A 27,289-nucleotide genomic window follows, 5' to 3' on the forward strand; every position below is an offset into this window, starting at 1 on the left:
CAAATTTTTTCATACAACTCACTCACACAACCTTATAGTTTATATTACAATTTGTACACATAGCTCTATTTATACGGCAAAAAGTTTTTTTATTTCTTATTTAATTTCTTACATGTAATACTGCTCATAAAGCAACAACACATTTTGTAGACATGTACATTTTGTTTTTGAAACAACAAATTACAAAACACAATTTATTCTTAACCTTGATTTCATTATCCAAATCTTCACCAATGAACAATTCAGGAACATCCCATTACGGGCATTTTACATGCATGTTGCACACATTCATATAAACATCAAAATTACTGGAAAACTTTTAGGCACAGATATTGATGAAGCACCAAACAAAGTTTGCGTTCCGTTTGATATGTCCCAAGTGCTCTGGCTTTGTTCCGATAACAGATTTATAGTTGTTCTACTATTTTTTCAGCCAACACAACTTGCATACAGAAGACGAGACAACATATTGTTCATTGGTGATGATTGGACGATAAAACCAGCTAAAAATACAAAAACCGACCCCTCTGAATGGATCTTAACATGTATTATAATGAATCCCTGATTTACCCCATCAACAAAGAGTATAAATATAGAATTTCAAAAACTCAAGATCTCTCGTTGCAATAAATAGGAAAATGTCTATCAAAAGAAGATAAGTTACTGACATTATAAAGTGACAAAAAACAATTCCTAAAATTGAAAAATCTCCACATACAAAAGAACCTTCTCCTCAATCATGCAAAACATACACTGTAAGATCGTGTTGACAAATGGATCAAATTTTTTTTTGACAATTTTGCATTCAAGCACTTAAATAAATATAAAGCCTGATGAACTAAATTATCTTCACTGGGATATTGTTATAAGGTAACCAACAACAGTCTATTGATAACGGAGAAAAAATAAATAATACTTTGATTATCACCCCATGTAGCTGGTACACTGTAAAAGTTAATCGTTAACCAACAAAAGTTAATAACCGTTACCCAACAAAAGCTTATTGATAACAGAGAAAAATAAATAATTACTTTGACCGGTGCACTCTGTAGCTGGTATATTGTAAAAGTTAACCGTTATCCAACAGAAGCTTATTGATAACAAAAGAAAATAATAACTTAAATCACCCTACAGCTGGTACATAAACAAACATTAAGGGACGCAGCATTTGATTCTCGGGGGTCAGCGGAATTTTTTTGGGTGCCTTTTGCAGCGATTTTTTTTCTAATTTTGGACTCGACTACGCCTTGTCCAATATTTTTAAACTCATAGTCATAGCTCGACCAATAAATATGGGCTCAATCTATCCAATTTTATATCAGAGTTGGGTGGGGGAATTTTTTACTCATCAGTGAGGCAATTTTTTTTTTCATCTCACTAGTGGGCAAAATTATTTTGTTTTTTTTGTCTCACTAGTGGACGATTTTCTTTTCTTCAAAAAACTCCCATGCTATCCCCTGGAAATCTAATGGTGTGCCCCAAACAGTTAACCAACAATCGTTTCATTGAGAAAAGACAAAAAAAAAACGAGCAAAAAAAATAGCGTTACTTTGTTTGCCACACTCTGTAGATGGGTTTACAAAATCATAACAAAATTTGATACCCTGTTTGATGAAGCATCAGCCATTATTTTTGATACATAAATTGTACACCCTTTAATTGGGCACACTATATCAGACATAATTTTATACTTGCAAGGGAAACATCAGCAGGTTCTTAACCTGGCTCTACCCTTTCTTTTACCAAACTGGAAAGGTAGAATTTGTGTGAACCAGGAGCTACTTGCAACCAACCAAGAGTTTTAAACACATACTGCATACATTAATTCAGGTTTGCAATTTCTCTCCCGGTCATGTTACACCAGGGGCTATAATCAAAAACAGAATTAAAAAGACTAGTTTGCATCTGACATCATCTGTCAATAAGTAACACATAGGCCAATTTTGGGTCGACGTATCAGCAAACACAAGATCTAGCAATTCTATATACCAGCAGCCTTCAATAAGAAAACTAGATGGACCGCGGTTCTCGGATGTCGCGGTTTTCGGCGCAAAGCGTCGACCGTGATGCCTCCACCAAAGGGAGTGATGTGGCACATACTCACAAGTTGATACAAAGCTGGGTGACCCCGGATGACCCCAAAATGACCTTCCAAATATTTGGCTCTAAATGTTGACTGTACCCACCAAGTTTCATTTCCATACGACAGTTTTTACTAATTTGACCTCAGATGACCCCTGGGTGACCCCAAAATGACCTTCTGAAAATTCGGCTCTAAATGTTGACTGTACCTACCAAGTTTCATGGCCATATGACAGTTTTTGCTAATTTGACCTTAAATGACCCCTGCATGACCTCAGGTGACATTGACCCACTAACCAATACAAACTTGTTCTGCCTGGGGTCAAGATGCACCCACCCACCAAGTTTGAGGAACATGCGACCCCTAGTCTCCGAGAAAAGAGGTAAATAAGGAAAATGAGCCCCCTGACCTCAAATGACCTTTTACCTCAGTATATGACCTTGAACCTCACCCAAAAAAAAGTAGCCAGTGTTTTTGACCATGACCCACCTATCCTGAAAATCTGAAGTCAATCCGCCCATCCATGCCCGAGATATGGCATCCGGACGGAAGCACGGAAAGACGGAAGGACGGACATTGCAAAAACAGTATGCCTCGCGGTGGAGGCATAACAATTCACAATGGAAATGGTGATTGGCTGCATAGTCTTAGAGACTTAAATGGTGAAACAGGTACATAACATAAACCCCTCCCAATCCCAGCACAGTGTAAGAAAAAGTCTCGCTACAAGTATTGCTACGTATAAATATTAGAAAAAGATTGGCAGCAGCAAAAGGCCAGTAACATTGTAAGAATACGATACCTTGTATAGTAATAAAGTCTTGCAGGGTTACAATTTTGTTACATAGTATGAGAATCGATACCAGTCCTAGAACACCACCAAATATGGACAGTACGACCTTTGACCTGGCTGTACAGTACCATGTGGAACTAAAGATAAACTGTTCACCTTCTGAAATCTACATTTCTGTCATTCTGTCATAAATGCCATGGTAGACAATAATTTGCTTCCACATAAATGATATTAGAGTGGATACTCCTCTTGGATTTGTTTTGAAATTCTCTACAGTATCCATTTTAAATTAAACAAGAAAATCAGCCTCTACAACAAATAGAATAGGACAAATGTATTGGATACATGTACAGAGACTTTGGCTGACCTTGTGGTCCAGCCAAACTGACTATAGACCACATACGTGACACGATCAAGGGAAATGAGTCGGATGTCTTTAATATTGATTTTGAGATATTGGCAAAGAAAGTGATAAATTTCGTTTGTTTTTTATTGTTTTCAGCGATTGATATATTGACATAACTTCACAACGAAAAGTCGTATCAACATAGGCTTGTCAGTTTCTGAAAGCTCTCAATATCTTTTTTAGAAACAAATGTAAACTCATTTTCGACCAGGGGCGACATGTGACTCATTCCCTTGATCATGTCACATATAGTGAGGAACCCAGTACAGCCATTGGCCCAGGAGAATACTGATTATGCAATACTTGTGTTTCATATTTGGTGCTTTCCTGGACTGAATACCGATTCTTGGCTTTAGATTCTTGCAAGTCTTTTCACAATATAATCTTTTTTGAAAATCCATTCTCGGATTCCCACCGACTACCTAACCCTTTTGCAACTCATAGAGTCCTCAAATAGGGTGGATTTTGTTGTTGTTGAAAATCATGTTAAAGTGATCCTCTGTTCAAGATAGAAATTTGTTAGAAGCACCATATTTTCCGTTTCACATCCAAACTGGTTGCAAGACCTTCCTCAACCAGTTTGGATGTGGTAGACCTTGATTCGATACCTTGTAGACTCATTCAGGCTTGGTACACCTAGCCCTGTTTGGGATATACAGTTTGCAAAAAGAGCATCCGCGTCAGGAAGGTCTCCTACCTATAAATTTCATTACAAGAGAACCTTTGAAGAATATTCAAGTTTTTCCGAGACTCCAGAAAAAATTCAGACCCTGAAAGATGTCCACATTATTGATACAATCATAGCACTGTATTTTGAAATATTACCATTATCAATGCGCTGACACCTGCCGTCACAGGCAGCGTGATGATCCAGCCAAGCATGATGCTCCCAAAGAGTTTCCACTCGACGCCCTTTTTCCTATTTCTGAGAAGACCGATTGTGACTACGGAGCCGACCTTGCAATGCGTTGTGCTGATGGGAATGCCTAAGTTTGATGCCGCGAGTACTGTCACAGCTGCACCCAATTCAATTGTAAAGCCACTGTAGAAAAAGAAATATACACAATAAGCCAAAATGCTCTACATTTGTAATGGCACAGTTCATACCCTCCATTCAACAACAATACATACAACATGTCACTCAAAATTTGACCTCAATCTGTGGTGTATGAGTTTTGTACCCAACACACATCTTCTTCCTACATACAAAGCTGTACCTAATTTTTTAGTATTATCGCAGTCTTTACATGCACAGCTGTTAACCTATGCACGATCCTGTAACCTAGGACTGATTGCAGATATCAAAAGCGTGGAAGGTCCCCCTTCTCTTTTCGAATAGCTCCGACACTTAACATGCACAGGAATGAATTTTCCTGTACTCTGGACCATCGGCTTTAAACGCGACTTCCTAACCCCAAGACGAATGAAGATTTAAAGAAGAATGAAACTAATAAAGATGTTGCACACACTGACACACACTCCCTGTATCTGCACATGCTAAGCAGTGTATGGGGGGGAAGAGATTTTGCAATTATATTATGCAAAGTAACTGTAGGATTCCTGACCTTACAGTTGAGAGAGGAAGAAAATCTAAGGCAAGCCCAAGGTTCAAACTCTCGTAAATCGCATTCTCCCGGCCGACAGCGCAAAGCTTTAACCACTCGGCCATCTCAACCTATGAATGTAGGCTGTGTGTCAGATAGTGAACATGGTGCCCTATGGGACATATTATACGCCAAATGTACATAATTATGTGGGGGGAATAGCTCAACTTACCTAGATGGTGTAATTGTTGTTAGTCTTTTGCCCACTGTTTCTATGACTCTTCTTCCTAGGATCCATAGACCTACGGTGATACCGACGCCTCCATAGAATAGAATCCAGACTGGGGTGGGTTGCTTTTGTGATACTTCTCCTGACTGGAAGATGGCCCACAGCGCTATCAAGGGACCAATAGCATTGCTACAATGAAAAGAATAAACTGTCATTAGTCACAGATTTCTTGAATTGTTGACACTGACATTGACTAGTTGTGAATTGGCATGTCTTGTCCTTTAATGTATGTATTTTAAAACCTTATATAAAATCTCAACTTTAGAATGCAAGTTCCGATATCGCCAATAACAGAAACGTTGAGCAGGTTTCTTTCTACACTTTTTGAAACTCATTTTTGTAAATTTTCATTGCCTTTTCTTTGAAGAGGTCCTAAGGTGGCAAATTTTAACAAGCTTTGCTCACTCTTGGTTTTCCTACCAATGAATTGTTTTGTACATTTATCATTATTATCGGTGAAATAAATTGAACATTGAAGAATTTCCAGGACTTTTCATGACCAATATCGAAATTCAAAAACTTGTCCCATTTTTTTCTTCAAAACTCCTTTGTAAGAGTCAGTGGGAACGGGCTATTCCAGTTGAAATCCACACCGCCTATGGAAGTCATGACCTTAATCTTCCACACAGAGAGATGTGGATTTCAAATGGGGCTACCAGAAATTAAGGTCACATCATCCATACCATAGGGAGTGTATATATATGGATTTCAATTGGAATGGAATAGACCAATCCTGGGGGTTGAGTCTTACCTGACGTCATTTCCGCCGTGAGCAAACGAAGCAAAGATGGCCGACAGCACCTGCAGGGGACTGCACATCTTGGCAACAACGGGCGAATCCTGTGGTATATCGGGATCGTTGAGCTCCTCCATCGACATGGCTTTGCGCGGCGACTCGGAGCTGCGGAGCCTCTTGAATGAGAATCTGTCGCTTCCATTCTTGAAAAATCTGGCAACTGTGTTCTTTTTGGGTGACGGGCTGGCTCCAGGTGTGGACGTGTAGACAGTACCATTTTCTGTGGGGTGCAAATCAGCCAAATCTTTTAATATTATAGTTGCGTGTAAAATTTATTTTATTTGCAGATGTGATGTTAAAAACAGAGGCCTGTCGCAACTCAGTCATTTCTTTTCTAGCACCATACTATTTGGAAAAATTAAGTTGTATACTTTCTGATGCATTTTCAATTAAATTCACTGGCAAAAGACCTGTAAAAAGATGGCCTGGGTGTAACACGGACTAACCCCCATAAGCCTGTACAGGGGTAGCACTAGGCTGCATTTTGGGGTCCCGGACTCACCAAAATACAGTTCAGACCCCCTATTTTTAAATTTTCTGTGAGTTTTCAATCTAGCGCTACCGCATACATACTATTTATGCTGCATTTTTGCAACTCTGACTCTCCAAACTCTACTACCGACCCCCTACTTTCAGATTTTCTGCAAGGTCAGGGGCCCCTGCAGACTCCTGGAGCGCTTTGTTCTATCGCTACCCCTGAGCCTGTATCCAACTAACAGGTACAGCGAGTGACAAAACAATTGCTACATCAAATACCATTACTTGCGCTTCAGTTGTTAGGTCACAAGAAACTTGCCTTCAAGTCACCAAGTAGTGATTTGATGTTAGGCAACGACTTTTGATCGAGATCAGAAATCACTTCTGATCAAGCGACAGATGTAGTTATGTAGTCACAAAAAATTCCTTTGACACACCCACTACAAACTCAGTCACTTACGATATTGCACTTGCAATCCTGCTTCCACATCGCCATTGCAGTTCATGCTGCCATTCAGAACCTTGGTTTCTTTACTGGCGATAGACATGTTTAGTTCGGTGTCGCGAGACAGGACAGAGTCATCGAGGTCGCCATTCATCATTGTGGTCTGTTCGTTTGCTTCTTTACCTGGAAGAAAGTGGAGTAATGGAAAATTTGAGTATGAGTACAACTTAAAGGGGTAGTTGCAATTAATTAGTTTTAGAAGTGTGAAGAAACCATTTCTTTTTCAAGATGTCAAATTTCTGAAAAAACCCAAAACAAAATCCTTTTCTGCAATTTCCAAAATTAGGGTCAGTCAGGTAAAGTGGGGTTCTGATTGGCTGACTGAATCACATCATCATCTTATTCACCGATCAAGCTGCGTAGCGTCGCAAGACTCGGGCGTAACCTAGCATATTTCACACGATAATCGGCTTACCTGTATCTTCAAGCGCCACCTTCTCTTTCGTCTCCATGTTGACATTTGTTTCCTGCAGGTTTCCTGCAATGCTTGGGTCTTTGAGCTCTGCCAAACAAAAAAATAGAATAAATCAATTTAATACAAATAAATTCCCTTCTTTTTTTGCTGCACAAGCTACAGGCTGTCCAAAAATGAGTACCACATGGGCTATTCCTGTTGAAATCCATCACCCCTTATGGAAGACACAGGGGTGTAGATTCTAAATATGGTCTTATTAATCACCAATTCAGGTAATAACCCCCTTGAAATGCACTCTCTGTGTCAATCCCATTCAGGTAACCCCTTGAGATGTCATCCATAGGGGGTGTATGGATTTCAATTGGAATAGCCCAATGTTTTCTCACTAGGATAAGCTGTCCATTAACAAGATAAAAAGACCAGTATCCTTTTTAATAATCTGTTTGCTATATAAACAAAACATTGCAATCATGTAGCACTTTGGACTTCTATGTTATACGGATGCCACAGATTCACAATGTGTTTGAAAATTGAAAAAGTTAGTCTACATCACCGCTACTACCTCCTGAGCATTTTGTGACAGCCTGTATATCAATTAAAACTAATTAATTTAGATGTAACACATGAAACAGAGTAAATGCACACATGCAACAAACAGGTTACATTAGAACTGCAATTCTTTGAGAGCCAGAGAAATTAATTGAGAATATAGTGTAGCAGTTGGCTATATGCAGAAGGGAGAAATATGGCGTTGTGTAAATATATGCTGCTTTACATGAGATGGGCATGCATTATGCATGCCCTAATTCCCTTTGAAGCTAACACAAATTGTAGATCTTGACACATGTATCATTACAGTCTTACAACAAGGCTCTTTCTATGACATGAAAGGGCAGTGCAATTCAAGTTTACAGAAGGTTTATTTCCCCTTCTTTACCTTCAAACATCAAGTACAGTGCATCCCTCAAAAGTTGAGAATTACACAAGCCTTGAAATAAGCAGGCGCTGGGAGCAAATTTGCCCTCGTAAAGCCACCAATTGCTCCCGGTCTTTGTAAAATTCACATGAACCAGGAGCAATTTTCTAAAACAAATTGCTCCTGTTTCCAGTTTTGCACTTGATGCAGTAGTGCTATACTTGTACATAATGTATGTATGCAGAAAAGGATTTACTATTTGAATATTGCTGTGTTTCTTGTAAAATCCCAGAGAACCATGAGCAATGTTCAAAAACAAATTGCTTCTGGTTCCAGTCCGCTTATTTCAAGGCTTGGAATATTGCTGCACCTTCATCATTTACTATACTAAATGAAATTCATTAGAGCCAGCCTAAGGGTAGCGCTAGGTCCAAAAGTTGGGGTCCCTTGGGACCCCGAGCTAACAGAAAATGCAAAAATGGGGGTCCCTAAAGAAATATCGGGGTCCCAACTATTGTCTAGCCAATTCAATCTATTTGTGTGATACCATACTATTTTTTTTTTGGGGGAGCAGGGGTTTATAAAATATTATTGTATTTTTTGTTTGTTCTTTCATTCTTTTTTCTTTCTTTTCTTTTTTTTCTTTTTTCTTTTTTTTTCTTTTCTTTCTTTTTTTTTTCTTTCTTTTTTTTTTTCTTTATCTTTTTTCTTACTCTCATTCTTTTCTTCTTTTTTTTTTTCTTTTTTTTTTTTCTTTCTTTTCTTCTTTCTTCCTTTTCTCTTCTTCTTTCTTTCTTTTTTTTTCTTTCTTTTCTTTTTTCTTTTAATTTTCTTTTTTTATTTCAATCAAATTAGTATAATTACCTAATATTTCCCGCCCGCCACTGCCTGCCCAATAATACTTTTAATACTGCCCTCTATTGTCGGTATTTGCCAGTAAATAATGGCAGCCATAGCCAGAGATCTCGCCGTATTTTCGCGATATCACAGCTGTTTTGCTGTCAAAATTTTCACTCACAAAGCAGTATTACTGTGCATAAAATTAATTATTGAAGTAAATTAGGCCATAATTTGGTATTTCAGGTGTTCAGTTGCTTGAAAATGATGTGCATAATGCCGGGCATAATGCAAGTTGAGGAAACTTTTGAGCCTAGTTTTATGAAACCTGGATATAGAAAACAACATGTGGGAATTTTTGTTGCGGACGATGGGACGCAATAACTCACTGCTTTTGCAATATTCATGCGTGAGATTCGGGTTTTGGTGGGTCCGGGACGCAAAAACGCAGCCTAGCGCGACCCTAGGAGCCAGCAATACCATGGGCCATAAGAGGATTTTGGTCAATCACATATTAAAACAACACTTTAGATTAGCAAACTTGAGATTTAGCATTATCATCTTAACTTTGTATGCAAACAAAACTTTGTAAACATTGTAATTTATGTGTTTGTGGGTGTGATGCAGACCTCACTTAACTATAATAGTATACATGTAGTGTGTTCCAACTTCCTGTTATTAATGTTAGCACATGTAGCCAGCTATTAGGGGACACTGAAATATGTGTGCATGTGTGTTTGTGCCCTCCCCTTCCCCCCACCCTGGTGTCACTAGCAGCAGGCCACAGGAACTCAGGAAGGAACTTCCCAGATTTATGTTCTGCTGCGTTAATGCTAGCATGTGTTCAATTATGTACTATGTAGTCAGCTATTAGTGTACTGTACACTTTGGCCTCCCCCCTGCAGTGATAAAATCTCCTACAAACGACTGTAATCTTGCTTCAACAAATTGCATCAACATTTACATAAAGTACTGCATAAATATGTAGCAAAGCAAAGATGCACTTTGATGCATGCATTATGGAACAGACCAAAAGACTGATCTATGAAATCCTGTAAATTAAAATTAGCTCTATGGAGGAGGGTTAAATGTTATGTTTGTAAAAGTGTAAAATATTGATTCAGAAAACAGATTTGCCACTCAGTACCACTGAAAAAGCCTGAAACTTATTTAAAAAAGAAAGTTATTTAAAAATATAATGTAGGATGCAAAATTGGTAGTAAATAGCCCCCCCCCCCCAAATGGACTGAAAATATAGAAAAGTGCTGAAATTTGACTTTAAAAAAGAAGAAATTTGGTTTTAAGAAAGAAAAGTAGCATCTGTGAGATAAATTTCAACATTCCACAAATTTTATGTTTTTATGCAGGGGGGGAGATGTCAGGCTTAAAACAAAATTAGTCATTAATCTGTTGGCTTGTTCCCATGCATATATTATAGTCAGACTACGTGTCCAAGCAAAGGTCACAAATTTAACAGAGTTAGTTGAAGCTTCACTACTCCCCTAACATATATAGCAGCATATTTTAGGCAAAGATTAGGCATTTGAAGGCGTAATCCTTGACTAACCTTCTGCATAAATTGTAGGCACAATATGAGGCTTCATGTCTGTGAAAAAGAAAACAACAATGAGGATGCACCTGTTACAAGGGGGGCACATCAAAACAAAAGTGTGTAACATGCCTAGGATAAATGTGTGTTTACAGGGATTCAAATTCTGTAAATTAGCAACTAGCAAATTACTTCTGTTGATAATTTAATTTGCGGACACAACATATTGAAAGGCACGAGTACATCCCACAAGCGCAAGATATAATGCAGGGCCAGAATTTTGTTTCACTTGGAGAATAAATTTGAGGGAATCATTTGATTCTTACAAATCTGTTTACGAGAATCTTTGCAAGAATCGAAATAAACAAATCACAGCACGCGATGTTGTTACTAAGCAGATATTCGCTGAGGGTGGAACTTCTGCCAAGAATGCAGCCACTACGCACAAGCGGAAAGGCATGTATACATTTGTCCGCAAATTAAAAATATCAACAGTAGTAGTAAAAACACAATACCAAACAAACTTGGGGTTTATTGACCAGTCAGGAGGAAAATACCAAGCAAACATTTTTAAAAGCCAAAATTTTCCCACCTAGTATTTCCCAGCTTGTCTTGTCCTGATCACAAACCGCGAATTAAACGGGCAACAATAACATGCCAATAATACCAATAACTCACCTGCTTTACGTTTTATGCTGGCTATTAATGAAAATCAAGGGACTTGCATTAATTATAAGAATCATTTTTCATTTTTTTATGATGTAAATTTGAAGCAAGCAAAGTTTTATGAAAGAATACACTGCTACACGCATTTTTTTCTCGTATTTTTATGTGACCCTGATAATGAACTGACAATTTAACAAACATTCACAATGAAAGGCAGTATCATAGCCCTACACATACACCATGCAATGGACGAATGTTATTTTTCAATTAAATGGTCCAAGCTGTGAGCACATTTTGTTGCAGCTTAGAACAGAGATATAACCAGGTTGGGGCAGGCGGTAAGGAACCCGGAGAGCAGGGGGTGCACTCTAGTGACATGTTTTGGGCTTGTACCTCCCGACAGGGTAAAGAGGGCAAGATCATATATATAGGATTTGAGAAATAAAGCAAACATGAATCAGTAATTACATCTCACCTTTTTATTTCTGGCTTGTCCTTTTTTCCTTTTTATTTCTAATTTACAGCTAAAAACTAATGAGGCAACTGCCTCACTTGTCTGAATTTAGCTACAGCTCTGGGTTATGGTGTAGCCCAACAGCCTCGGGTTACAGGCTAAGTATCCCATACAATGTTACATGTAAGTAGAGTACTCTACTTGAGAGTAACTGAACCAGTACATTAACTGAACCAGTACGTACCTTGTAATTTTCTTCGGATTCTAGGTACAGCCACAAACCACACCAGCAGTCCAACGAGGAATCCAGCACCGAAACTGACCACCAAGATACCCCACAGTGGTACATGGTCAAATTCTAGCACTGGCAACAAGAAAATAAATGGCAAAACAGGTTCATAAATCATGAATGTGTAGCAAGAATTAAAAAGAAAAGTCAGGGTTCCTGATAGACCAGTTTTGGGGTCTTTTTACACAATTTGTGGCAGAACGTTAATTTGAAACTGCACAGATAATGTGTCAGGTCCACCTGGACCCCATAATTTGAGTAGAACTTTTAACCACATTACTTAGCGTTTTTGGCTTACAATTGGCGAATATTTTTTGGTTTTTGTCATTGCACCAAGTCAATAAAGTATGCCCATGTAAATATACATATTAAGCCAGCATCAGCAAAGCATTACGCAACATGCACAAGTGCTGCGCACAACTGCGTACATGCAATTCTATATCAATGCACAATGTTATCAGTAATTTTTTGGCCAATTATAAACCCATAGAATTTGTTTATCCAAAACCAAAGACAAATCTGGGTAACCCATTGTCAAATTGGTCTATTCCATTTAAAATCAAAAAAGGAATTCCTTTAAGGGGGTACTACACCCCTGGCCAATTTTGTGCCTATTTTTGAATTTTTCTTAAAAATTATAGCACATTGATGACAAGTAAGATATGTATATTAAAGGGGCAAGGACTACAACTACTGTACTGAAAATTCAGCAACTATTATATTGATTTATTGATCAAATATTGGTTTTCCCTCATTTTTGACTGTAACGCCACAACTGTTGTCTGTGCTGAAATAACATTTCCAGTGCAGTAGTTGTAGTCCTTGCCCCTATAATATACATATCTTACTTGTATGCGCTATAATTTTTGAGAAAAATGCAAAAATAGGCATAAAATTGCGCATGGGTGTAGCACCCCCTTAAATTAAAAAAGAAAATTCTCAGGCCTGGGAATCCTGGATGGATTTGTACAATCAAACGGCAAAAGTGGCATTATTAGAGTTCATCAGTTTGAACCATTGGGACTTCCAGAGTAAACACTATAAACACTGATAAATCAAAACTCAACTAAACCAATCACAAAGCAAATACTACAAGTGTTACTACATCTCCATTAAATTATTTACATAGGCAATTATCTATCTAATTATTTACTTTTCCTATCGATGATATGGCTTTGCATTCCACTTGTGACATTACACAGAAAGTACTTTGATAATCTCATGTATACTTGTAGAGCCAAGTAACACAATACTGTACCAAGCAGGATTGTAGCTAGACCCAAGTTGAGTGCCGGGCTCCAGTTAGAGCGCTGGCTCAGGGCACAATCTATTTAGTGAACGCGAGTGATCAAGAAATAAGCTCCAGGGGTATGTAACCCCCCTAAAAATTTATTGTTTTGCTCTTGTTATTAAAAATCATTTGTTAAAAAAAAAAAAAAAATTGAGGAGGGTGGGAAAGCATCAGTCCCGGGTGGAGCTGCTGGCCTACAGTACAATGTACAAAATGTAGCTACAACCCTGGTACAGTGTTCGATTTACCTGGATTCGCATCGCAAAATGCGAGTCATTTTTTACAAACTGCTACTCAACTACACAGACCAGTAGCAAAAAATGCGATCCCAAAAAATGGGGGGAAAATGCCTACTTGCGATCGTGAACCACGCTGATATACCATCATTTGCAAGTTGCCATTTGTCGAAGTCAAAAATGTTTCCATAAATTCTATTTCCAAGAAAATAATCCACAAAAATATGACTCAAAAGTCCCTAAATCGTGAAAATTTTGGAATTGCTACTCAAATCTGAAAGTGAGTAGCAATTTTTGCTACACAAAAAAATAGATGAAAATCGAACACTGCCCTGGTACCAAGCCATTACAAAACATCTAAATAGTAAAATTGAGTGTTAATGGTGGTATTATAGTCAATAAAGATAACTATTCAGTAATACCGTAGTAAAATTCAGTGCACTTGGTGCTACATGGTTTTAAATTAGAAATATATAATTTGTATCAACAATATGCACTGATTAAGTTTTAACTTGACCTTTAGGCAATTTTTGTGTATTTTATGCAAAATATTATTTTCATTGGCCTAATATCACTTACATTCTGGGCCATCATAGAAGATGGAGAACAGATTGATGACGACGACGAGACCGTATAGAAGAGGTAGTGCACGCAGACCTGGCTCCAATGGGTTTGCCTGGAATAATGTAATCAATTAATGATCCCAACATTGTTATAGTTTTCATTATTCAAATGGTTTTGCAAAAACAAAAAGCTGTACACAATGGTCCTATGTTGCAATTATGTTGATCTATCAAAGCTTCACAAGAAATCAGGTTTTTTAGGCAACATGAAGTGGTGATTTCTTGCCTTAACCTCATGAGAACTACCTGCCTATTGGTCAAAAAGGAGTTTTCATTATCAATTGGACCAATCGGCAACATTGTTAGAATAATTTCACCACGCAAAAACATTGGGGTGAATTATTTCCAAAACTCCATTCTGATTGGTGATTAATGTAATGATATCATGTAATTGACCAATCAGAGGCAATGTTAGATTGAAAGGTAGTGCTCAGGAGGTTAAATTGATTAAAACACATGAGCCGACGAAAAAAACCCGTTTTACAGGCGGACGGCCCTCTTTCTAGGGTCGGTTGGTCTTACCTTGCTCAGTACAAATTTCCTGAAGGGTATATAGAAAATTGCAGACACGGTGCCAGAGAGGATGGGGGATGCAATCCACGACAACACTGAAATACAAAGCAAGTAATAGATGAGATATATGTAAAGTCACAGCGACCGATTCAGAGTTTCAGCCCTCAATTTAATCGAATGCATTTTTGGGGAGTATTGATGAGGGGAAAATTGAATTTTTCATTTGAAACGAGAAGGGGGGAAATGATAAGTTTTAAATGGAAAGTATTGGGAAAACAAGGGGGGAATCCGAAAATTTTGAGCGGGTGGGGAATGCCAGGGTTGCAACTGCACGTGACTGTTAATATTCCAGTGCCAGCGAAGCGAGCAAGACGAACGCTTGATCGGAGCACTATCTTTTAACAAAAGCTAGGGATCGGGGAATAGACTACGAGGGTATCACCCCCCCCCCTCTTTTTTTGCTCTATTCATGATGAAATATCATCATCCACTTCTGGAAATGTAAATTCCGGAAAAATCAGGATAAAAAAACAGAAATCCGGCAAAAAATGGAAAACTCTGGTGCAAACTCCCAACCTCCCCCTGGTGTAAGTATTGATGGTCCCTTGCAGATTATGTGCTGGATATAACTACTGTGAAATGAGGCATGCCGGGAAGGGATAGAACTTACCGATGAAAGTGAATGCTTTCCAGTTGACACCGTCTACTTGAAAAACGACAAGATGAAATCCCAGCATAGCTCCCACAATGCTATGGGTGCCAGATACGGGCAGCTTCAACGCTGTTGCCACCAGCAACCACACCATAGCACCTAAAAAGGCAAAGTTTTATATGATGATGTTAGTTTGGCTTAATTGCTACTTTTTTCCAATTTTGAAAACATATTTTTGCTTAGTTTATTTCTGCAGGATACAGAAACATGATAGTCATAATAAATTATAAGAAATGAGTGAAGAAAGCCACTGGTTATATTTCCATGATATGCACTTATTTTTAAAAGTTACTGAGAAATAATTGGCCAAAATTTTGCCTGAAAATATAATTTTTTTATAGACCTGAAAGTGACCATTGTGAAAAAAGAGGAAAATACTTCAAAAAAGAGGAAAGTAACACAAAATATTGCTAAAAAAGCTCAAATTGGGCTGAAAATAACAACTAACGGCTAACGCGTAAATTTCGGGAATAAAAAACAACCAGGAAATCAGCTAAAAAGAGGAAAAGTTTCAGGTCTTTTTTTGCTCCCACACAAAATGCGCAAGGCATAGAGGAAACAAACATTTTCTTTTTAGCCTAATAATGATAAACAGACACCAACCTCCTAGAGCGGCAACCTGCCCAGCCATGAGTAACTCCGGCTGCCCTTCGTACATGCTGACATCAAAGATTCCTTTCCGTATAGTGTCCGACACTTTTGCTCCCAGGAGCACCGCACCCGCCGTCTCGAAAAACGACGCTAGCACACAGGCTTCACGAAGCGTCAGCACCTTGGCGCCGACTGAGGTAGCAAAAGAATTGGCGACATCGTTGGCGCCTAGTCCAAAGGCAAGGACGAAAGAGGTGATGAATCCCACAACCAACATCCACATGACGTCGTTCATGTCCGTGCCCATGGCACTGGTGGTGAGTTCACCGTAGCTCACGATTGAGGTGATGGTTTCTGTTACTGAGGCCATGTTTTCTTGATGACGACTGCACTGTGTTTAATTTGTAGAAAGACTCAGAGACAAGCTGTAGAAAAATAAAAGAAAGAAATTGCATTTTTAATGGCTAAGTTTTTTTAGTTTTTATTATGAAGACCCATTTTGCTACAAAAGTTAACTTTACAAAACTTTGTAGAATTGGGAGGAATAACTCTGAGATTGTGGACCGTGCATGTAGTGCCAATAAGATGAATTACACTTTCCAAAAATAAGCTCAAACAACAAAAAATAAAGCCTGCACATAAAATTCTGCACTTTTATCTCATCATAGATCATATTTTTCTTCACTTTCAGAAAGCGAGAGAAAAAATAATACGCTAAAATAAAACAAGTTCAGAGAACAAATACATTTTTTGCAAACGTTATGTAGTGTTTTTTTGAAAGTTCAGAACCAAGGTTGAAGATTTTGAGCAACACCATCATAAATTTTAGCCAGGATCTGTGTATATATTGAAGTATTTTAGTATCAAAACATTAAAATCAATGAGTTATTCTCACACCTGCAGAAAAAGAAAATCACTTTTTACATACTATGTACAGTACCTTGCCAATGAGAAGCTAAGATTGACAACTTTAGAACGGTCAACACAAGCAAGTCATGCGTTTCCTTTCCCTATTAGGCCAGCAGATGACTTTCACCATCTATCTCATCCAGAACATCACAAAACAATGACACTTAATCATCACTTTTCCTTTTTATATCCACACCAAATTTTGCAAATCCCATAAGGCATTCATATAATGTACCTATTGTTTGCAAGACAATGTGAAACAAAAGAATTGCATTCTTTTCCCAACCATTTTTCAAAACTTACTTTGTAAACCATGAACACGAATATACCCATGGGTTTAATAAAACACAAAATATGACACCTGAAATCAACAATTAAATTACTGTAGACGCAGGACCTATTCCAAGTTTAAAATGCATGAGGCATGCATGTGACGTTCAGCATTGGCAAATGGCAATATACCTGGATACATGTACATCCAGATGTTCAGGTTCAAACACAATGAAAAGACGGGCACCAATGAGCAGAAAGTAAATTCACACATCAGGCAGGGTCTTAGGCAGGATTTGAAGGTTTGGGTGTGTAAATTAAAAAACTTGGCGTGTAAATTTAAGATTTGTGTACAAATGTGGGCAAAAACTGGGTGTGTATTTACAAATTTGGGTGTGTAAAACACTCCCTACACGGGTGGCTGCCTAAGCCCTTGTCATCATGCCAACTGAATGAGTGAAATGCAGACAAAATTAACTGGGATTTGGTGCATTTTACAGCACACTACTGTATTTTTTATCCCGCACATCAACAAACCAATTTAAGAAATATCCAATTCAAAGTTTCAAACTGGCAAGTTCTGAACTATAAGGGAGTCAAGCAAGAACATTAGGCCTATTACATACCACATGGCATACCAGTAAGCAGTAACACTCAGCCGATGATTGTTGTAACCTTTTGATCAGCAGCAAAGAGCAAAATGAACTCTTTTTAGGGGGATGTCATCTTCGGAAGGGTGGTCATGAATATGTCGGTCGGTGACCAGAGTCAAAAAAATTTAGAGCTAAGAAAGTGCGCCGAGTGTGTTAAAATTTTAACAATTTTTGTGCGCACATTTTGATTGTTAAATCACAAGTATACGGGCCCAGCGCAAACATTTTGAGTCACCAGCCCGGATTAATAATTCCATAACCCGCCCTATTTTGGGTGTTAAAAAAACATTTGGATCGTCAAACGACAAGGCTTAGAAGTCAATCTTAGAAAAATCACAGAAAATAATAATTTGCTTGAAATTATCTCCTCAAACTGCCCCTCCCCCCTCAGGGCTCGAAATAAGGGGAGCCCAAGGGCCCTCGGCCCCCGAAAATCAGTGAGGGCCCACAAAAGACACATCCGGCGGGCCCAAATGGCCCGCAAAATTTGTGACAATTTGCTCACATTTTTGTGGGGTTCATAGGTTTTAAAACCAATGGCCCAAATTCGCCCACAAGAATTTGTGAGGGCCTCAAACATTTAAGATCAAGGGCCCAAATGGCCCTCAGAAATTCTGGCTTATTTTGAGGCCTGCCCCCCCCCCAAAAAAAATCCAACAACAAACAATTTAACTTTACCTGCAGTGCTACAATATCTGCTAACTTTTTGGAGATCACACCTTTGTAAATCACACCTTGGAATTAAAGTCTATTCCCCATTCCAGAAAATTACACCTTGGAAGTCAAGTCTAGTTACTCATCATAATATACCTGGTGACAACCCAGCACATTGAATGAAAAATTAATTCCAGTTGGCAATTTATGTAACCCATATTAACCACAGTGAACACAGGAAAAACTTTTAACCAATCAAATCCACCCACTAAACTCCTTATCACAAAATCTGTGTTTGATAAGTTCAAGTTGGTGACTGACATGAACTTGTTCTACGTTTGTTGTGTGAACTAGCTTCCACTTTTGATGTTTATTCTCTGTGGTTGTGTTTGGGAGGGGCATACAATTTGGGCAAACAAATTTGTTTTGCAAGTGCAAAGCAAAGTTGAAGCCAATTCCGATACATTTAAAAAAAGATGCCCAGGGGTGCCATGGCAATCGTAGTTGTCCGAAGTTCCACAAGATAAATTGGAGGGAGGAACTAAATGCAAAGGAATGGGGCAACCAATGCCTCATGAAGATAGGCCTGATTCCACATCAAACTGATGGGGTTGGAGCAGCCCAATTTTAGGGAGCTGGTGCCCATCCACTTCATTTGGACCTAGTGTCCAAGAACTCCCAATTTCCTGACCAAAGGGCTATTAATGCAGGCACAGCCGTCAAAGGGAATCTTGTCCCTACCCTCCTCAAGACTTCACCATATCGTTGGTGAAAATGTGTGACCTAATCTTTAATTTACTGGACAAAAAACCATAGGGTGAATCTGGACCCAATGAGTTAATCTTCAACCAAACAAATAATTGCTGAAGTGAATCTTTGACTAATCTTTACCCTCGTGTGGGTTGTTGTACTACTTTTACAATAGATCCAGCACTCACAGATCAGGTGAATCTTGACCTAATAATTTTTTTGGACAGAAGGTGAATCTTTGCCTAAAAATAATACCGTACTTGAAGGGTGAATCAAGGTGAATGGCTTGAGGAGGGTAGGTTCAAGACTCCCTTTGACGGCTGCATATTAAAATTGTACACTTGATTTTGTTGGGAGTTGGCCTAAAGTTCTTTTCCTTGCTCTTTTTCTTCCATTCTGTTAACTCTTACTGGCTAACTTTACAGCTTGGCTTGAGCCTTTTGCTGTAACCTGGTTCCATCAGGACCCAAGTGTATATCTCGGACTGTCCCTCCTCTCCCAGCGACAGGTTAACCCCCAATCAACTGGATAAACAAACAAATCATGAACTAAGTCTTAGCATGTTCTCCAGGCACTACATTAACACAAAGTGTACAATAAAAACTGTTAAAAAACATACATGTACCAGTACAGTATGTGTCAAATTACGGGGTTTTTTTTACAAAACAAACAATAAATTGTATGAATTTATGACAGCTATTAGAACACCTGCAACAAGGGAACAATTTATGGGACTAAACCTGGGATGAGATGGCCAGCGCTCCATGCACAATGCATGTGATACCATAAGCCATGCATGTGGCTAGTTTGTATCCAGGGTCCCACCACTAAAAGTACATCCGAGTGCAATTATCTGCAATATCTTATTATTTTAAAAGGACATCGATTACCCTGCTGGAAGGATGTGGTAGACGCTATATTGATCACAAAATTGATACCCGATTACCTAACGGTCCTTGGGGTTAACAACTGGACAGCTATGACCGCTCACAGGCCTCAAAATAATGTTTTGCATGATCTTGAGGGGCACACACATTTTCAGGGCCATTCTAAGGACAAGGTGAAAGACATTAAGCCCACAAGAACAACTGCTGGCATCAAGGCCACATAAAGGTACCAGTTGATGAGCAATGGTCAAGTTCTGGTACTTCAAGGTCAAAGATGTTTTGAAGAGGGCAAGGACAAAATAGAGCCCTGTCTAATTGTTGATGGACACACTGACTGACCACAGATATTGGTTCCAATATCTGTGGACTGACTCACACACCCTCACACTGACTGAGATTGGAAATTGCCGATCCCTGATCCAAAAATTTTCAGATCGGCCCGATCCAGATCCAGATTTCAGCGACTCAAGACAAGCGGTTCAGTATTTATGGTAGGAAATGAGGTACATCCTAGCGGTACCTTATTTCTTATCATAAATAACAAACCGCTTGTCTTGGTCACTGAAATTCCAGTGTAGTAACTGGATTCCTTGCCCTATAATACATAACTTTTGTTACCAGTGTGTGATTAGTTTTTGAGAAAAATGCAAAAATGGACACAAATTTATCGAGGGGTGTAGTACCCCCTTAAGGGAAATATGTCATACTGGAGGGAAATTTGATAAAACTGGAGGGAAATTCTGGATTGCTTGCATTTTTTCAGCCTGTGGTCATGGTGCTGAGCGCATTCGGGGTGCTGGCGACCGTCGAGTCGACAGCACCAACGCACTGAAGAGTCTATTGTTCTATTGTGTCCGATTTGAGCGCTGACATATTGGAAAATGTTGCCAATCAATATGAAGTCGTGCGATCGACACCTACAACTGTTCAATTGGGCGACTTTATTGTTAGGTGCTTTTATTCATACATTGGGCGTGTGGAGATGTATCGGTTGGTCCCCAATTATATTTAATATAGTATTATAGGCCTACAAGTATGATTTGCTTTGCTTTACTATATGGTAGGCCTATACATAATAAAACACGATGTGGACCGCGGCTAATGTCCTTAAAAATACTACAGTGATATCATAATTACTTCAAATCCTTATGTAGACCTATTGGCAAACAATGTAGACAATCCGCCACACAGAGCGCACACTTTGCCTATGCTGCTGAACTGTCCGTAGCGAAATGGTAGAGCAAAGCGTGTTCACTGAGTATAATCAAATGAGCGCCCAAACCAATTTGGGCGCTGCAATAGGTTTGTATTGTAGGTGAACCTCTGTTTTGTGTGCATGCGACCACTCGGCACTCACACACACCCTTGGGATGGACTAGTACAAAAGGTACCTCTCGTTCGTATAGGCGCTTTTACGTGACTTTCGTTTCATCACTTATTGACGATAGCCTGCCTATTATAGCGTTAATACGCTGGTCAGGTCAGTTACCGATTTAATGGCGGAAGCCCTTTGTCTCGAACAAAAGGTACCTCTCGATGAATAGCGTGTCGGGAACTCCAATTGGCACAAAGGAACAATAAGCGTTACATAATCTATTTCTTCTCCTTCCTATAAACTCCTTGGCCAGCACCCCCTTTTCCCAAGATGACGGCGCCTGTGCTGGTACGGTACCAAATTTGTGGTTCGCTGCAACTTCTGTACAGCATACCATAGCGTGCAAATTTGGCCAAATTTGGAGGAATCACTGTCAACCCCTTGGTACTTCGCAAATACCGGCGCTTACGGCGCAAACACAGCTTTTGAGAATTGACCAATCACACGGTCGTTGCTAGGCAAGGTCAAGGTTCGGTTATACAGGTCGCGCGATCGTGTTATTCTATGAAAAGTACGCTGACTGACGCAGAAGGTACATCCTCTCATGATTGAGAAATTGTTATTTTGGCTATAGCAAATCACTGAATGGGCCTTTAACCCGGGCGGGCCTTTATATCTTTTGTAGAATTGCAGCAGTGATTTCAGCATGAATACAGTGGGGGGTAGTTTGATATTTTTTGGATGGGGGTGTGAAGCTCCAGACTTGAACCCTTACCCTTAGGTGGATGGATGTCCTTTTCTTCGGCGGCTGGAGGGGGGGGGGGGTCATGAATATGTCATGACCCCTCCCCCTTCTGTCTACACATGGCTCAAGACAAATTATTCATTGCCGGAACAAAGGCGAGGAGCGCACCAAACCCCCTTACCCATTTCCAAAGCCTAAAGTCCGATGTATACTCCACTTTGCGCTAAGCTGAGATGCAAAAATTACTTCGCCACTTTGCGCGAAATAATTGATGTAGGCCTATACTTCCCCTAAACGATCGCCGAGTATCGCGAAGAAAACATTGCCGTCCGGTATTTGTACACATGTTATGATCAATTTTAGAGAACGATTGGCTATGGTGTATGCATTGTTAATGGTTTATAAATATAGACCTATGCATATGGCTCAAAATATGCTAAGGTGTCATATTATAGCCATATATTTTGACATCTTTTTTTAAAAATAATAATTATAGAAATGGAATATTTGCTAGTTTAGTGACAAGTTTAGGTAGTAAAGACATAGCATACACAATTTAAGTAAAATCCTTTCACTCTAAATAATAAAAAAAATTAGAAATAGCTGTAAAAATGCCTATTTTTACACTTTTATTTGTAACATGCCAAGAGACGCCTTTTTTCAACAGCTTTTAATTTTTTTTATGGATCCTTATAGAAATTCATGTGACCTGTTTCCCACAATGGTGCAGTAAACCAATCAAAAAAACAGAAAGAGGCATTATGAATTATAAGTTAACAGATCAAAAAAAGGATTTAAAAGTTTGCCTTGCGTATGTTACTATTGTCTGTCAAACTTTTGATTGATTTTGAAGTCCCTCAGTTTTTTATAAACAAAGACTTGAAGCATAAACTAAAGGGTAAATCTATTGTAAATAACTTCATTTCTCCATATTATAATCAATTTGTAAGTGGCTGCCATCTTTTTTGAACACATAACAATTTTAAAATTTTTCTTGAAATGTCTGTCAAATAGTAACATACGCAAGACGGTGCTGTAATTCCTGCTAAACTAGGGTGATACAGCTAATTATGCTACATGACATAGCATTTAGCTCCACCTAGCTTTGTGGCACTATCACTTTGTGAGGAGAAGCTTTTTTGATGACACAATCCATTGTTTACTTGTGTTGTCTGTCAAACATTTGTACATAAGTAACATACATAAGATTTGTATGTGTCTGTCAAAAGTAACATACATAATACGTTTAAAAAAATTAAAAATCACTTGATGTTCACATTATGATGATAGTTTAGAGTTTATAAAAGTGTTTTAAAACATGTGATTTATAAACTGCATGTGATCTTTATTCAATTTCCCATCTTGAACTACTGTTTTTGCCAAATTATTATTCTGTATGTTACATTTGACAGACATCTTGCGTATGTTATGGCTTGACAGACACACATATTTTATTTATAACAATTTATCCTCCTTATTGTAATATTTGGACACATTTTTTCCCACAATCAGTTGCTGTAGGTCCTACACCTAAATAACCACAAAATACCTTATGTAATAGGGGAGATTGGGGTTAGTTGAAACATTTTTCACAAAATCGTCTTTTTAACGCAAACCGATTACTTTCAAGAAACACTAACCATATCAGTATAAACATATACATACATGCTACAAATACAGCCTTAAATTTTATTGGACCTGCTTATGATTATTCATATAATCCAATTTGAAAATTTGAAAAAAACGTGTTTCAACTAACCCCACCCCTGGGGTAAGTTGAAACATAGGGTGGGGTTAGTTGAAACATGGCTTGTAAAAATTTCAAAATAATTATTATTGTGTTGTTAGGGTTATACTTCCCTTGAAGGCACCCTTTAACATACAATCAGTGTGAAAAAATGAATAAATAAATATGTGGGAGCGCGGGTCAATATTTTGGACACAAGGTGACGAGTGTCACCATGGACAAAAATATGAGAAGCCTAAAATATTATAAAATGTACTTTCTGTGTGCACTTTTTGCTTGTATTATTGCTTTTTAACCATATTAAAGCAATATTGAAGAAATGGTAAACATGTTACAAATTTTAAAAAGTCAAATTTTTAACCATATTTTTCCATGCGATTTTCACGTTTCAACTAACCCCACCTCAAAAGTTTCAACTAACCCCGATGCCTATTTTTACATTTCAAAGTTCATTACACAAAATAAGAAATACAATAAAACTTTTATTTAACATTATTCTGGGACTTACTACTAGTGCTTATGATACTCAAAAATAATCCCTGAATCTTCAAATAACATGGAGATAACGCATCTTTTCTGAGGGGTATAAAAATTAGTCAGCAAGTCAAAAAACAGATATTCCTTTCCCAAGCCAACACTGGTGGGGCATCCGTGCTGTTGCTAATTTGGTGGATGACCCTTACTAATACCTATTACTAGGTGCCAGTATTTTACCAAATTAATTTTTTGTGTCAGAAAAAAATACAATGTTTCAACTTACCCAGTGTTCCAACTAACCCCAATCTCCCCTACTTTATAAATTTTTATTTGATTGCAGAAAATCATCAAAATTGTGTCTGTCAAATATAACGTACGCAAGGGCTAGAAAATTAAATTTGTGAAGTAAATGGTCTATAACTTATCTTTCTTTTAGTGCATTATGAGCGATATATGTGCATACTATAATTTAAACCTGGTTGGAGACCAAAAGAAAAGAGCTGGAAAAATAATTGTGTGTTACACTTTTATGACACCTTAGCTTATTTTGAGCCATATCATAAAACATATTACAGAATATTGAATAATTTACCTGGAACATCAAGATTAGAGGAAATTGTTTCCCAAGCATTCACCTTCTTCCCAATATCTCTATAATCGTTTCGTTGGTAATCATATAAGACTGGAAAGTATTTTTTCTTTATAGTCGTCCGTAGTTCAGTTCAATACAGAATTTACACAAACAGATAGAGAAAGGGATTTTCTACAGTTGCAGGTCAAGTTCTTGATGGGGCCATTAGCTGGCCTGAATACTTTAGCAGCCAATCAGAGGAGCTTGTGCAGAAACTTCGCTGACCGATACCCCCCCCCCCCAAGTTGAAAAAATTTCAACTCTCTGCGAAGCGAAGAAACCTGCTCCGCGCAGGAATTTCCTTCGCGGAAGTCGTAAAATTTCAGCTCAAATTTCTTCGCGTCGGCGAAATCGCGGCCGCGAAGTGGAGTATACATGGGACTTTAGGCAATTTGACCGTGGACAGGACTGTGCCCATTTAGGATTTTATCAAAAATATTAAGGATTTCTTTTTTGGGACTCATTTCCCCAAAAAAGATTGAGACTTTATTTATACTCATCATCATGAATTCATGGAAAAGGGGTTTAGTAAATGTCAAAAACAGACCCAGGCCATGTCTAAATTTAGGCCTTCAATCCCAGCAAATAAATACGGATCCATGTCTAAGCCTAGGATTTTTTTGTAAGAGAGTAACCCATTGGATCACATGCACAGAACATGATGATGATGATCTGTATCCTTGCTTCATGTGCTTTAGTTTAAATGCATGAATGTCAATAGGTTAAGTGTATCCATATATAATATTATTTGTAAACAAACACTATTCACTTTTTAATTTATTTAGAAATAAACAAAGCTCTGAACAAAGCTGGAATTGAACTTGCCCAGACCCCAGTGAACTTTTTGACGGAAAACAATTAAAATGGTTTTATAGAACTATCTATCATCAATTCATGTGATGAATTTATTTTACAATGCATGAATGTTTTAATACCAAATAATTATCCAATCAATTAAATTATAAATGTTTATAGTCTATCATGTCTATAGAACAAAGATAATTGAAATTAGGCCTCTGCCATAAAACATAAACATGATTAAAGTTAAAATTATCCGCAAGTCTTGAATCTCGCGCGCTTTCTTTTTTGTCTCGGCTAGCTGCTGTGACGTGAGTATCAGGCCACAATCCAATTTTACGTAAGCATTCATTCATACACACATGTTGTAGTATACGTGCCGGTATTATAGCAATGTAGAAGTCGCGAGGCTCTCTAGAAATTAACGATTCCTTGACGATATGCGAAGATATTTTAACTACCATTTTTTTCTCCAAGTCAGAACCTTATACTAAAACATATACCATAATAAAAACAGAGACTTACCAATTAAATGCAAGCAATTTGCACAACTTTTGTCACCTATATTGTGTTATGCCAACCATATTTTTCTTGAATATCTGCATTCATCTCGCACGTGTAGTACCGGTAATTAGCATTTGGCTGAGTACGTAAAAGATTCACTCATTTGCCGTAGTGGTAAGCACTCTCTAAAATATACCTGGAATTTTCTACTAAAAATCACAATAAACCACAAATCATCACTCCAATATCTTTCCATATGAAACAATAAGTCAACCAAAATAATAATCTACTATAAAACTTACCCAAATCAATAATCAGGACCCTTTTTGAAGATATTCGACGTCTGATATGGTTTGTGTTTACTTCTTACGTTCGCGCGGAATCCCCCTCCATTTGGCGCGAGAAATGGTAGCGCCCAATTTTCTCTTTGCTGCTTTACTTCCGCATGTGATGTGCATGTGATCGTAAAATTCACAACACAGAATTTGCGTGGAGCTATTGGGATGGAGTCGTTGAAGATGCCTTGCCTGCCTTTGCATCGACCTTTCTCTCTGCAAAATTAAAATGAGGAGGAGGCAACAAGAGGCAACATATTGGCATTCCTCATCTGTTGATTGTGATATTGAATTGATTATCAAAAATATTTGAATAATATCCCAGTTTTCTTGAGACATTCCACAAACATGTCTCTATTTGTAATAAAAAAGAAGAAACATTGATATTTCTAAATAAACGGGCTAAATAATAATTAAAAAAAAGTCTATTTTTAAATTAAATAGGGCCTTTTTATTCTATTTTAGCCTAAAAATAGAATAAATATTTTAAAAATAAACTTTCTTGAGCTTGAGCTAGACAGTCCTCCAAACGTTGTTTCTCCAAAAAGCGAGTGGTAAATAAGGAAATTTCAAATATCATTCTTTAAAAGTCAAATTTGCTAATAATAATAGTAAAATAGACTATAAAT

The 27,289-nt window shown here is 38.1% G+C and overlaps 1 protein-coding gene across 4 annotated transcripts; it reads right to left on the bottom strand.

Annotated features, from left to right (window-relative positions):
• Positions 1–1,299: 1,299 nt before the first annotated feature.
• Positions 1,300–26,779, bottom strand: LOC140169894 (sodium-dependent phosphate transporter 1-B-like). 4 transcript variants are annotated; one of them, XM_072193213.1, is made up of 12 exons: positions 26,628–26,779; positions 15,998–16,410; positions 15,353–15,493; positions 14,692–14,777; positions 14,126–14,222; positions 11,975–12,094; positions 10,629–10,667; positions 7,309–7,395; positions 6,849–7,016; positions 5,867–6,131; positions 5,059–5,244; positions 1,300–4,324 (listed from the first exon to the last, which is right to left on the bottom strand). In XM_072193213.1, exons 2-12 carry the CDS (start codon positions 16,353–16,355, stop codon positions 4,081–4,083), a joined length of 1,791 nt encoding a protein of 596 aa, XP_072049314.1. In that variant the 5' UTR covers positions 16,356–16,410; positions 26,628–26,779; the 3' UTR covers positions 1,300–4,080. The 4 variants fall into 4 exon arrangements, with proteins under 4 accessions (XP_072049314.1, XP_072049313.1, XP_072049315.1 ...); XM_072193212.1 differs by lacking the exon at positions 26,628–26,779 and adding an exon at positions 26,347–26,536; XM_072193214.1 differs by lacking the exon at positions 26,628–26,779 and adding an exon at positions 16,926–17,043.
• Between the last annotated feature and the right edge of the window lie 510 nt (positions 26,780–27,289).

The sequence above is a fragment of the Amphiura filiformis genome, chromosome 14 (assembly GCF_039555335.1).
Source record: "Amphiura filiformis chromosome 14, Afil_fr2py, whole genome shotgun sequence".
Classification (NCBI taxonomy): domain Eukaryota; kingdom Metazoa; phylum Echinodermata; class Ophiuroidea; order Amphilepidida; family Amphiuridae; genus Amphiura; species Amphiura filiformis.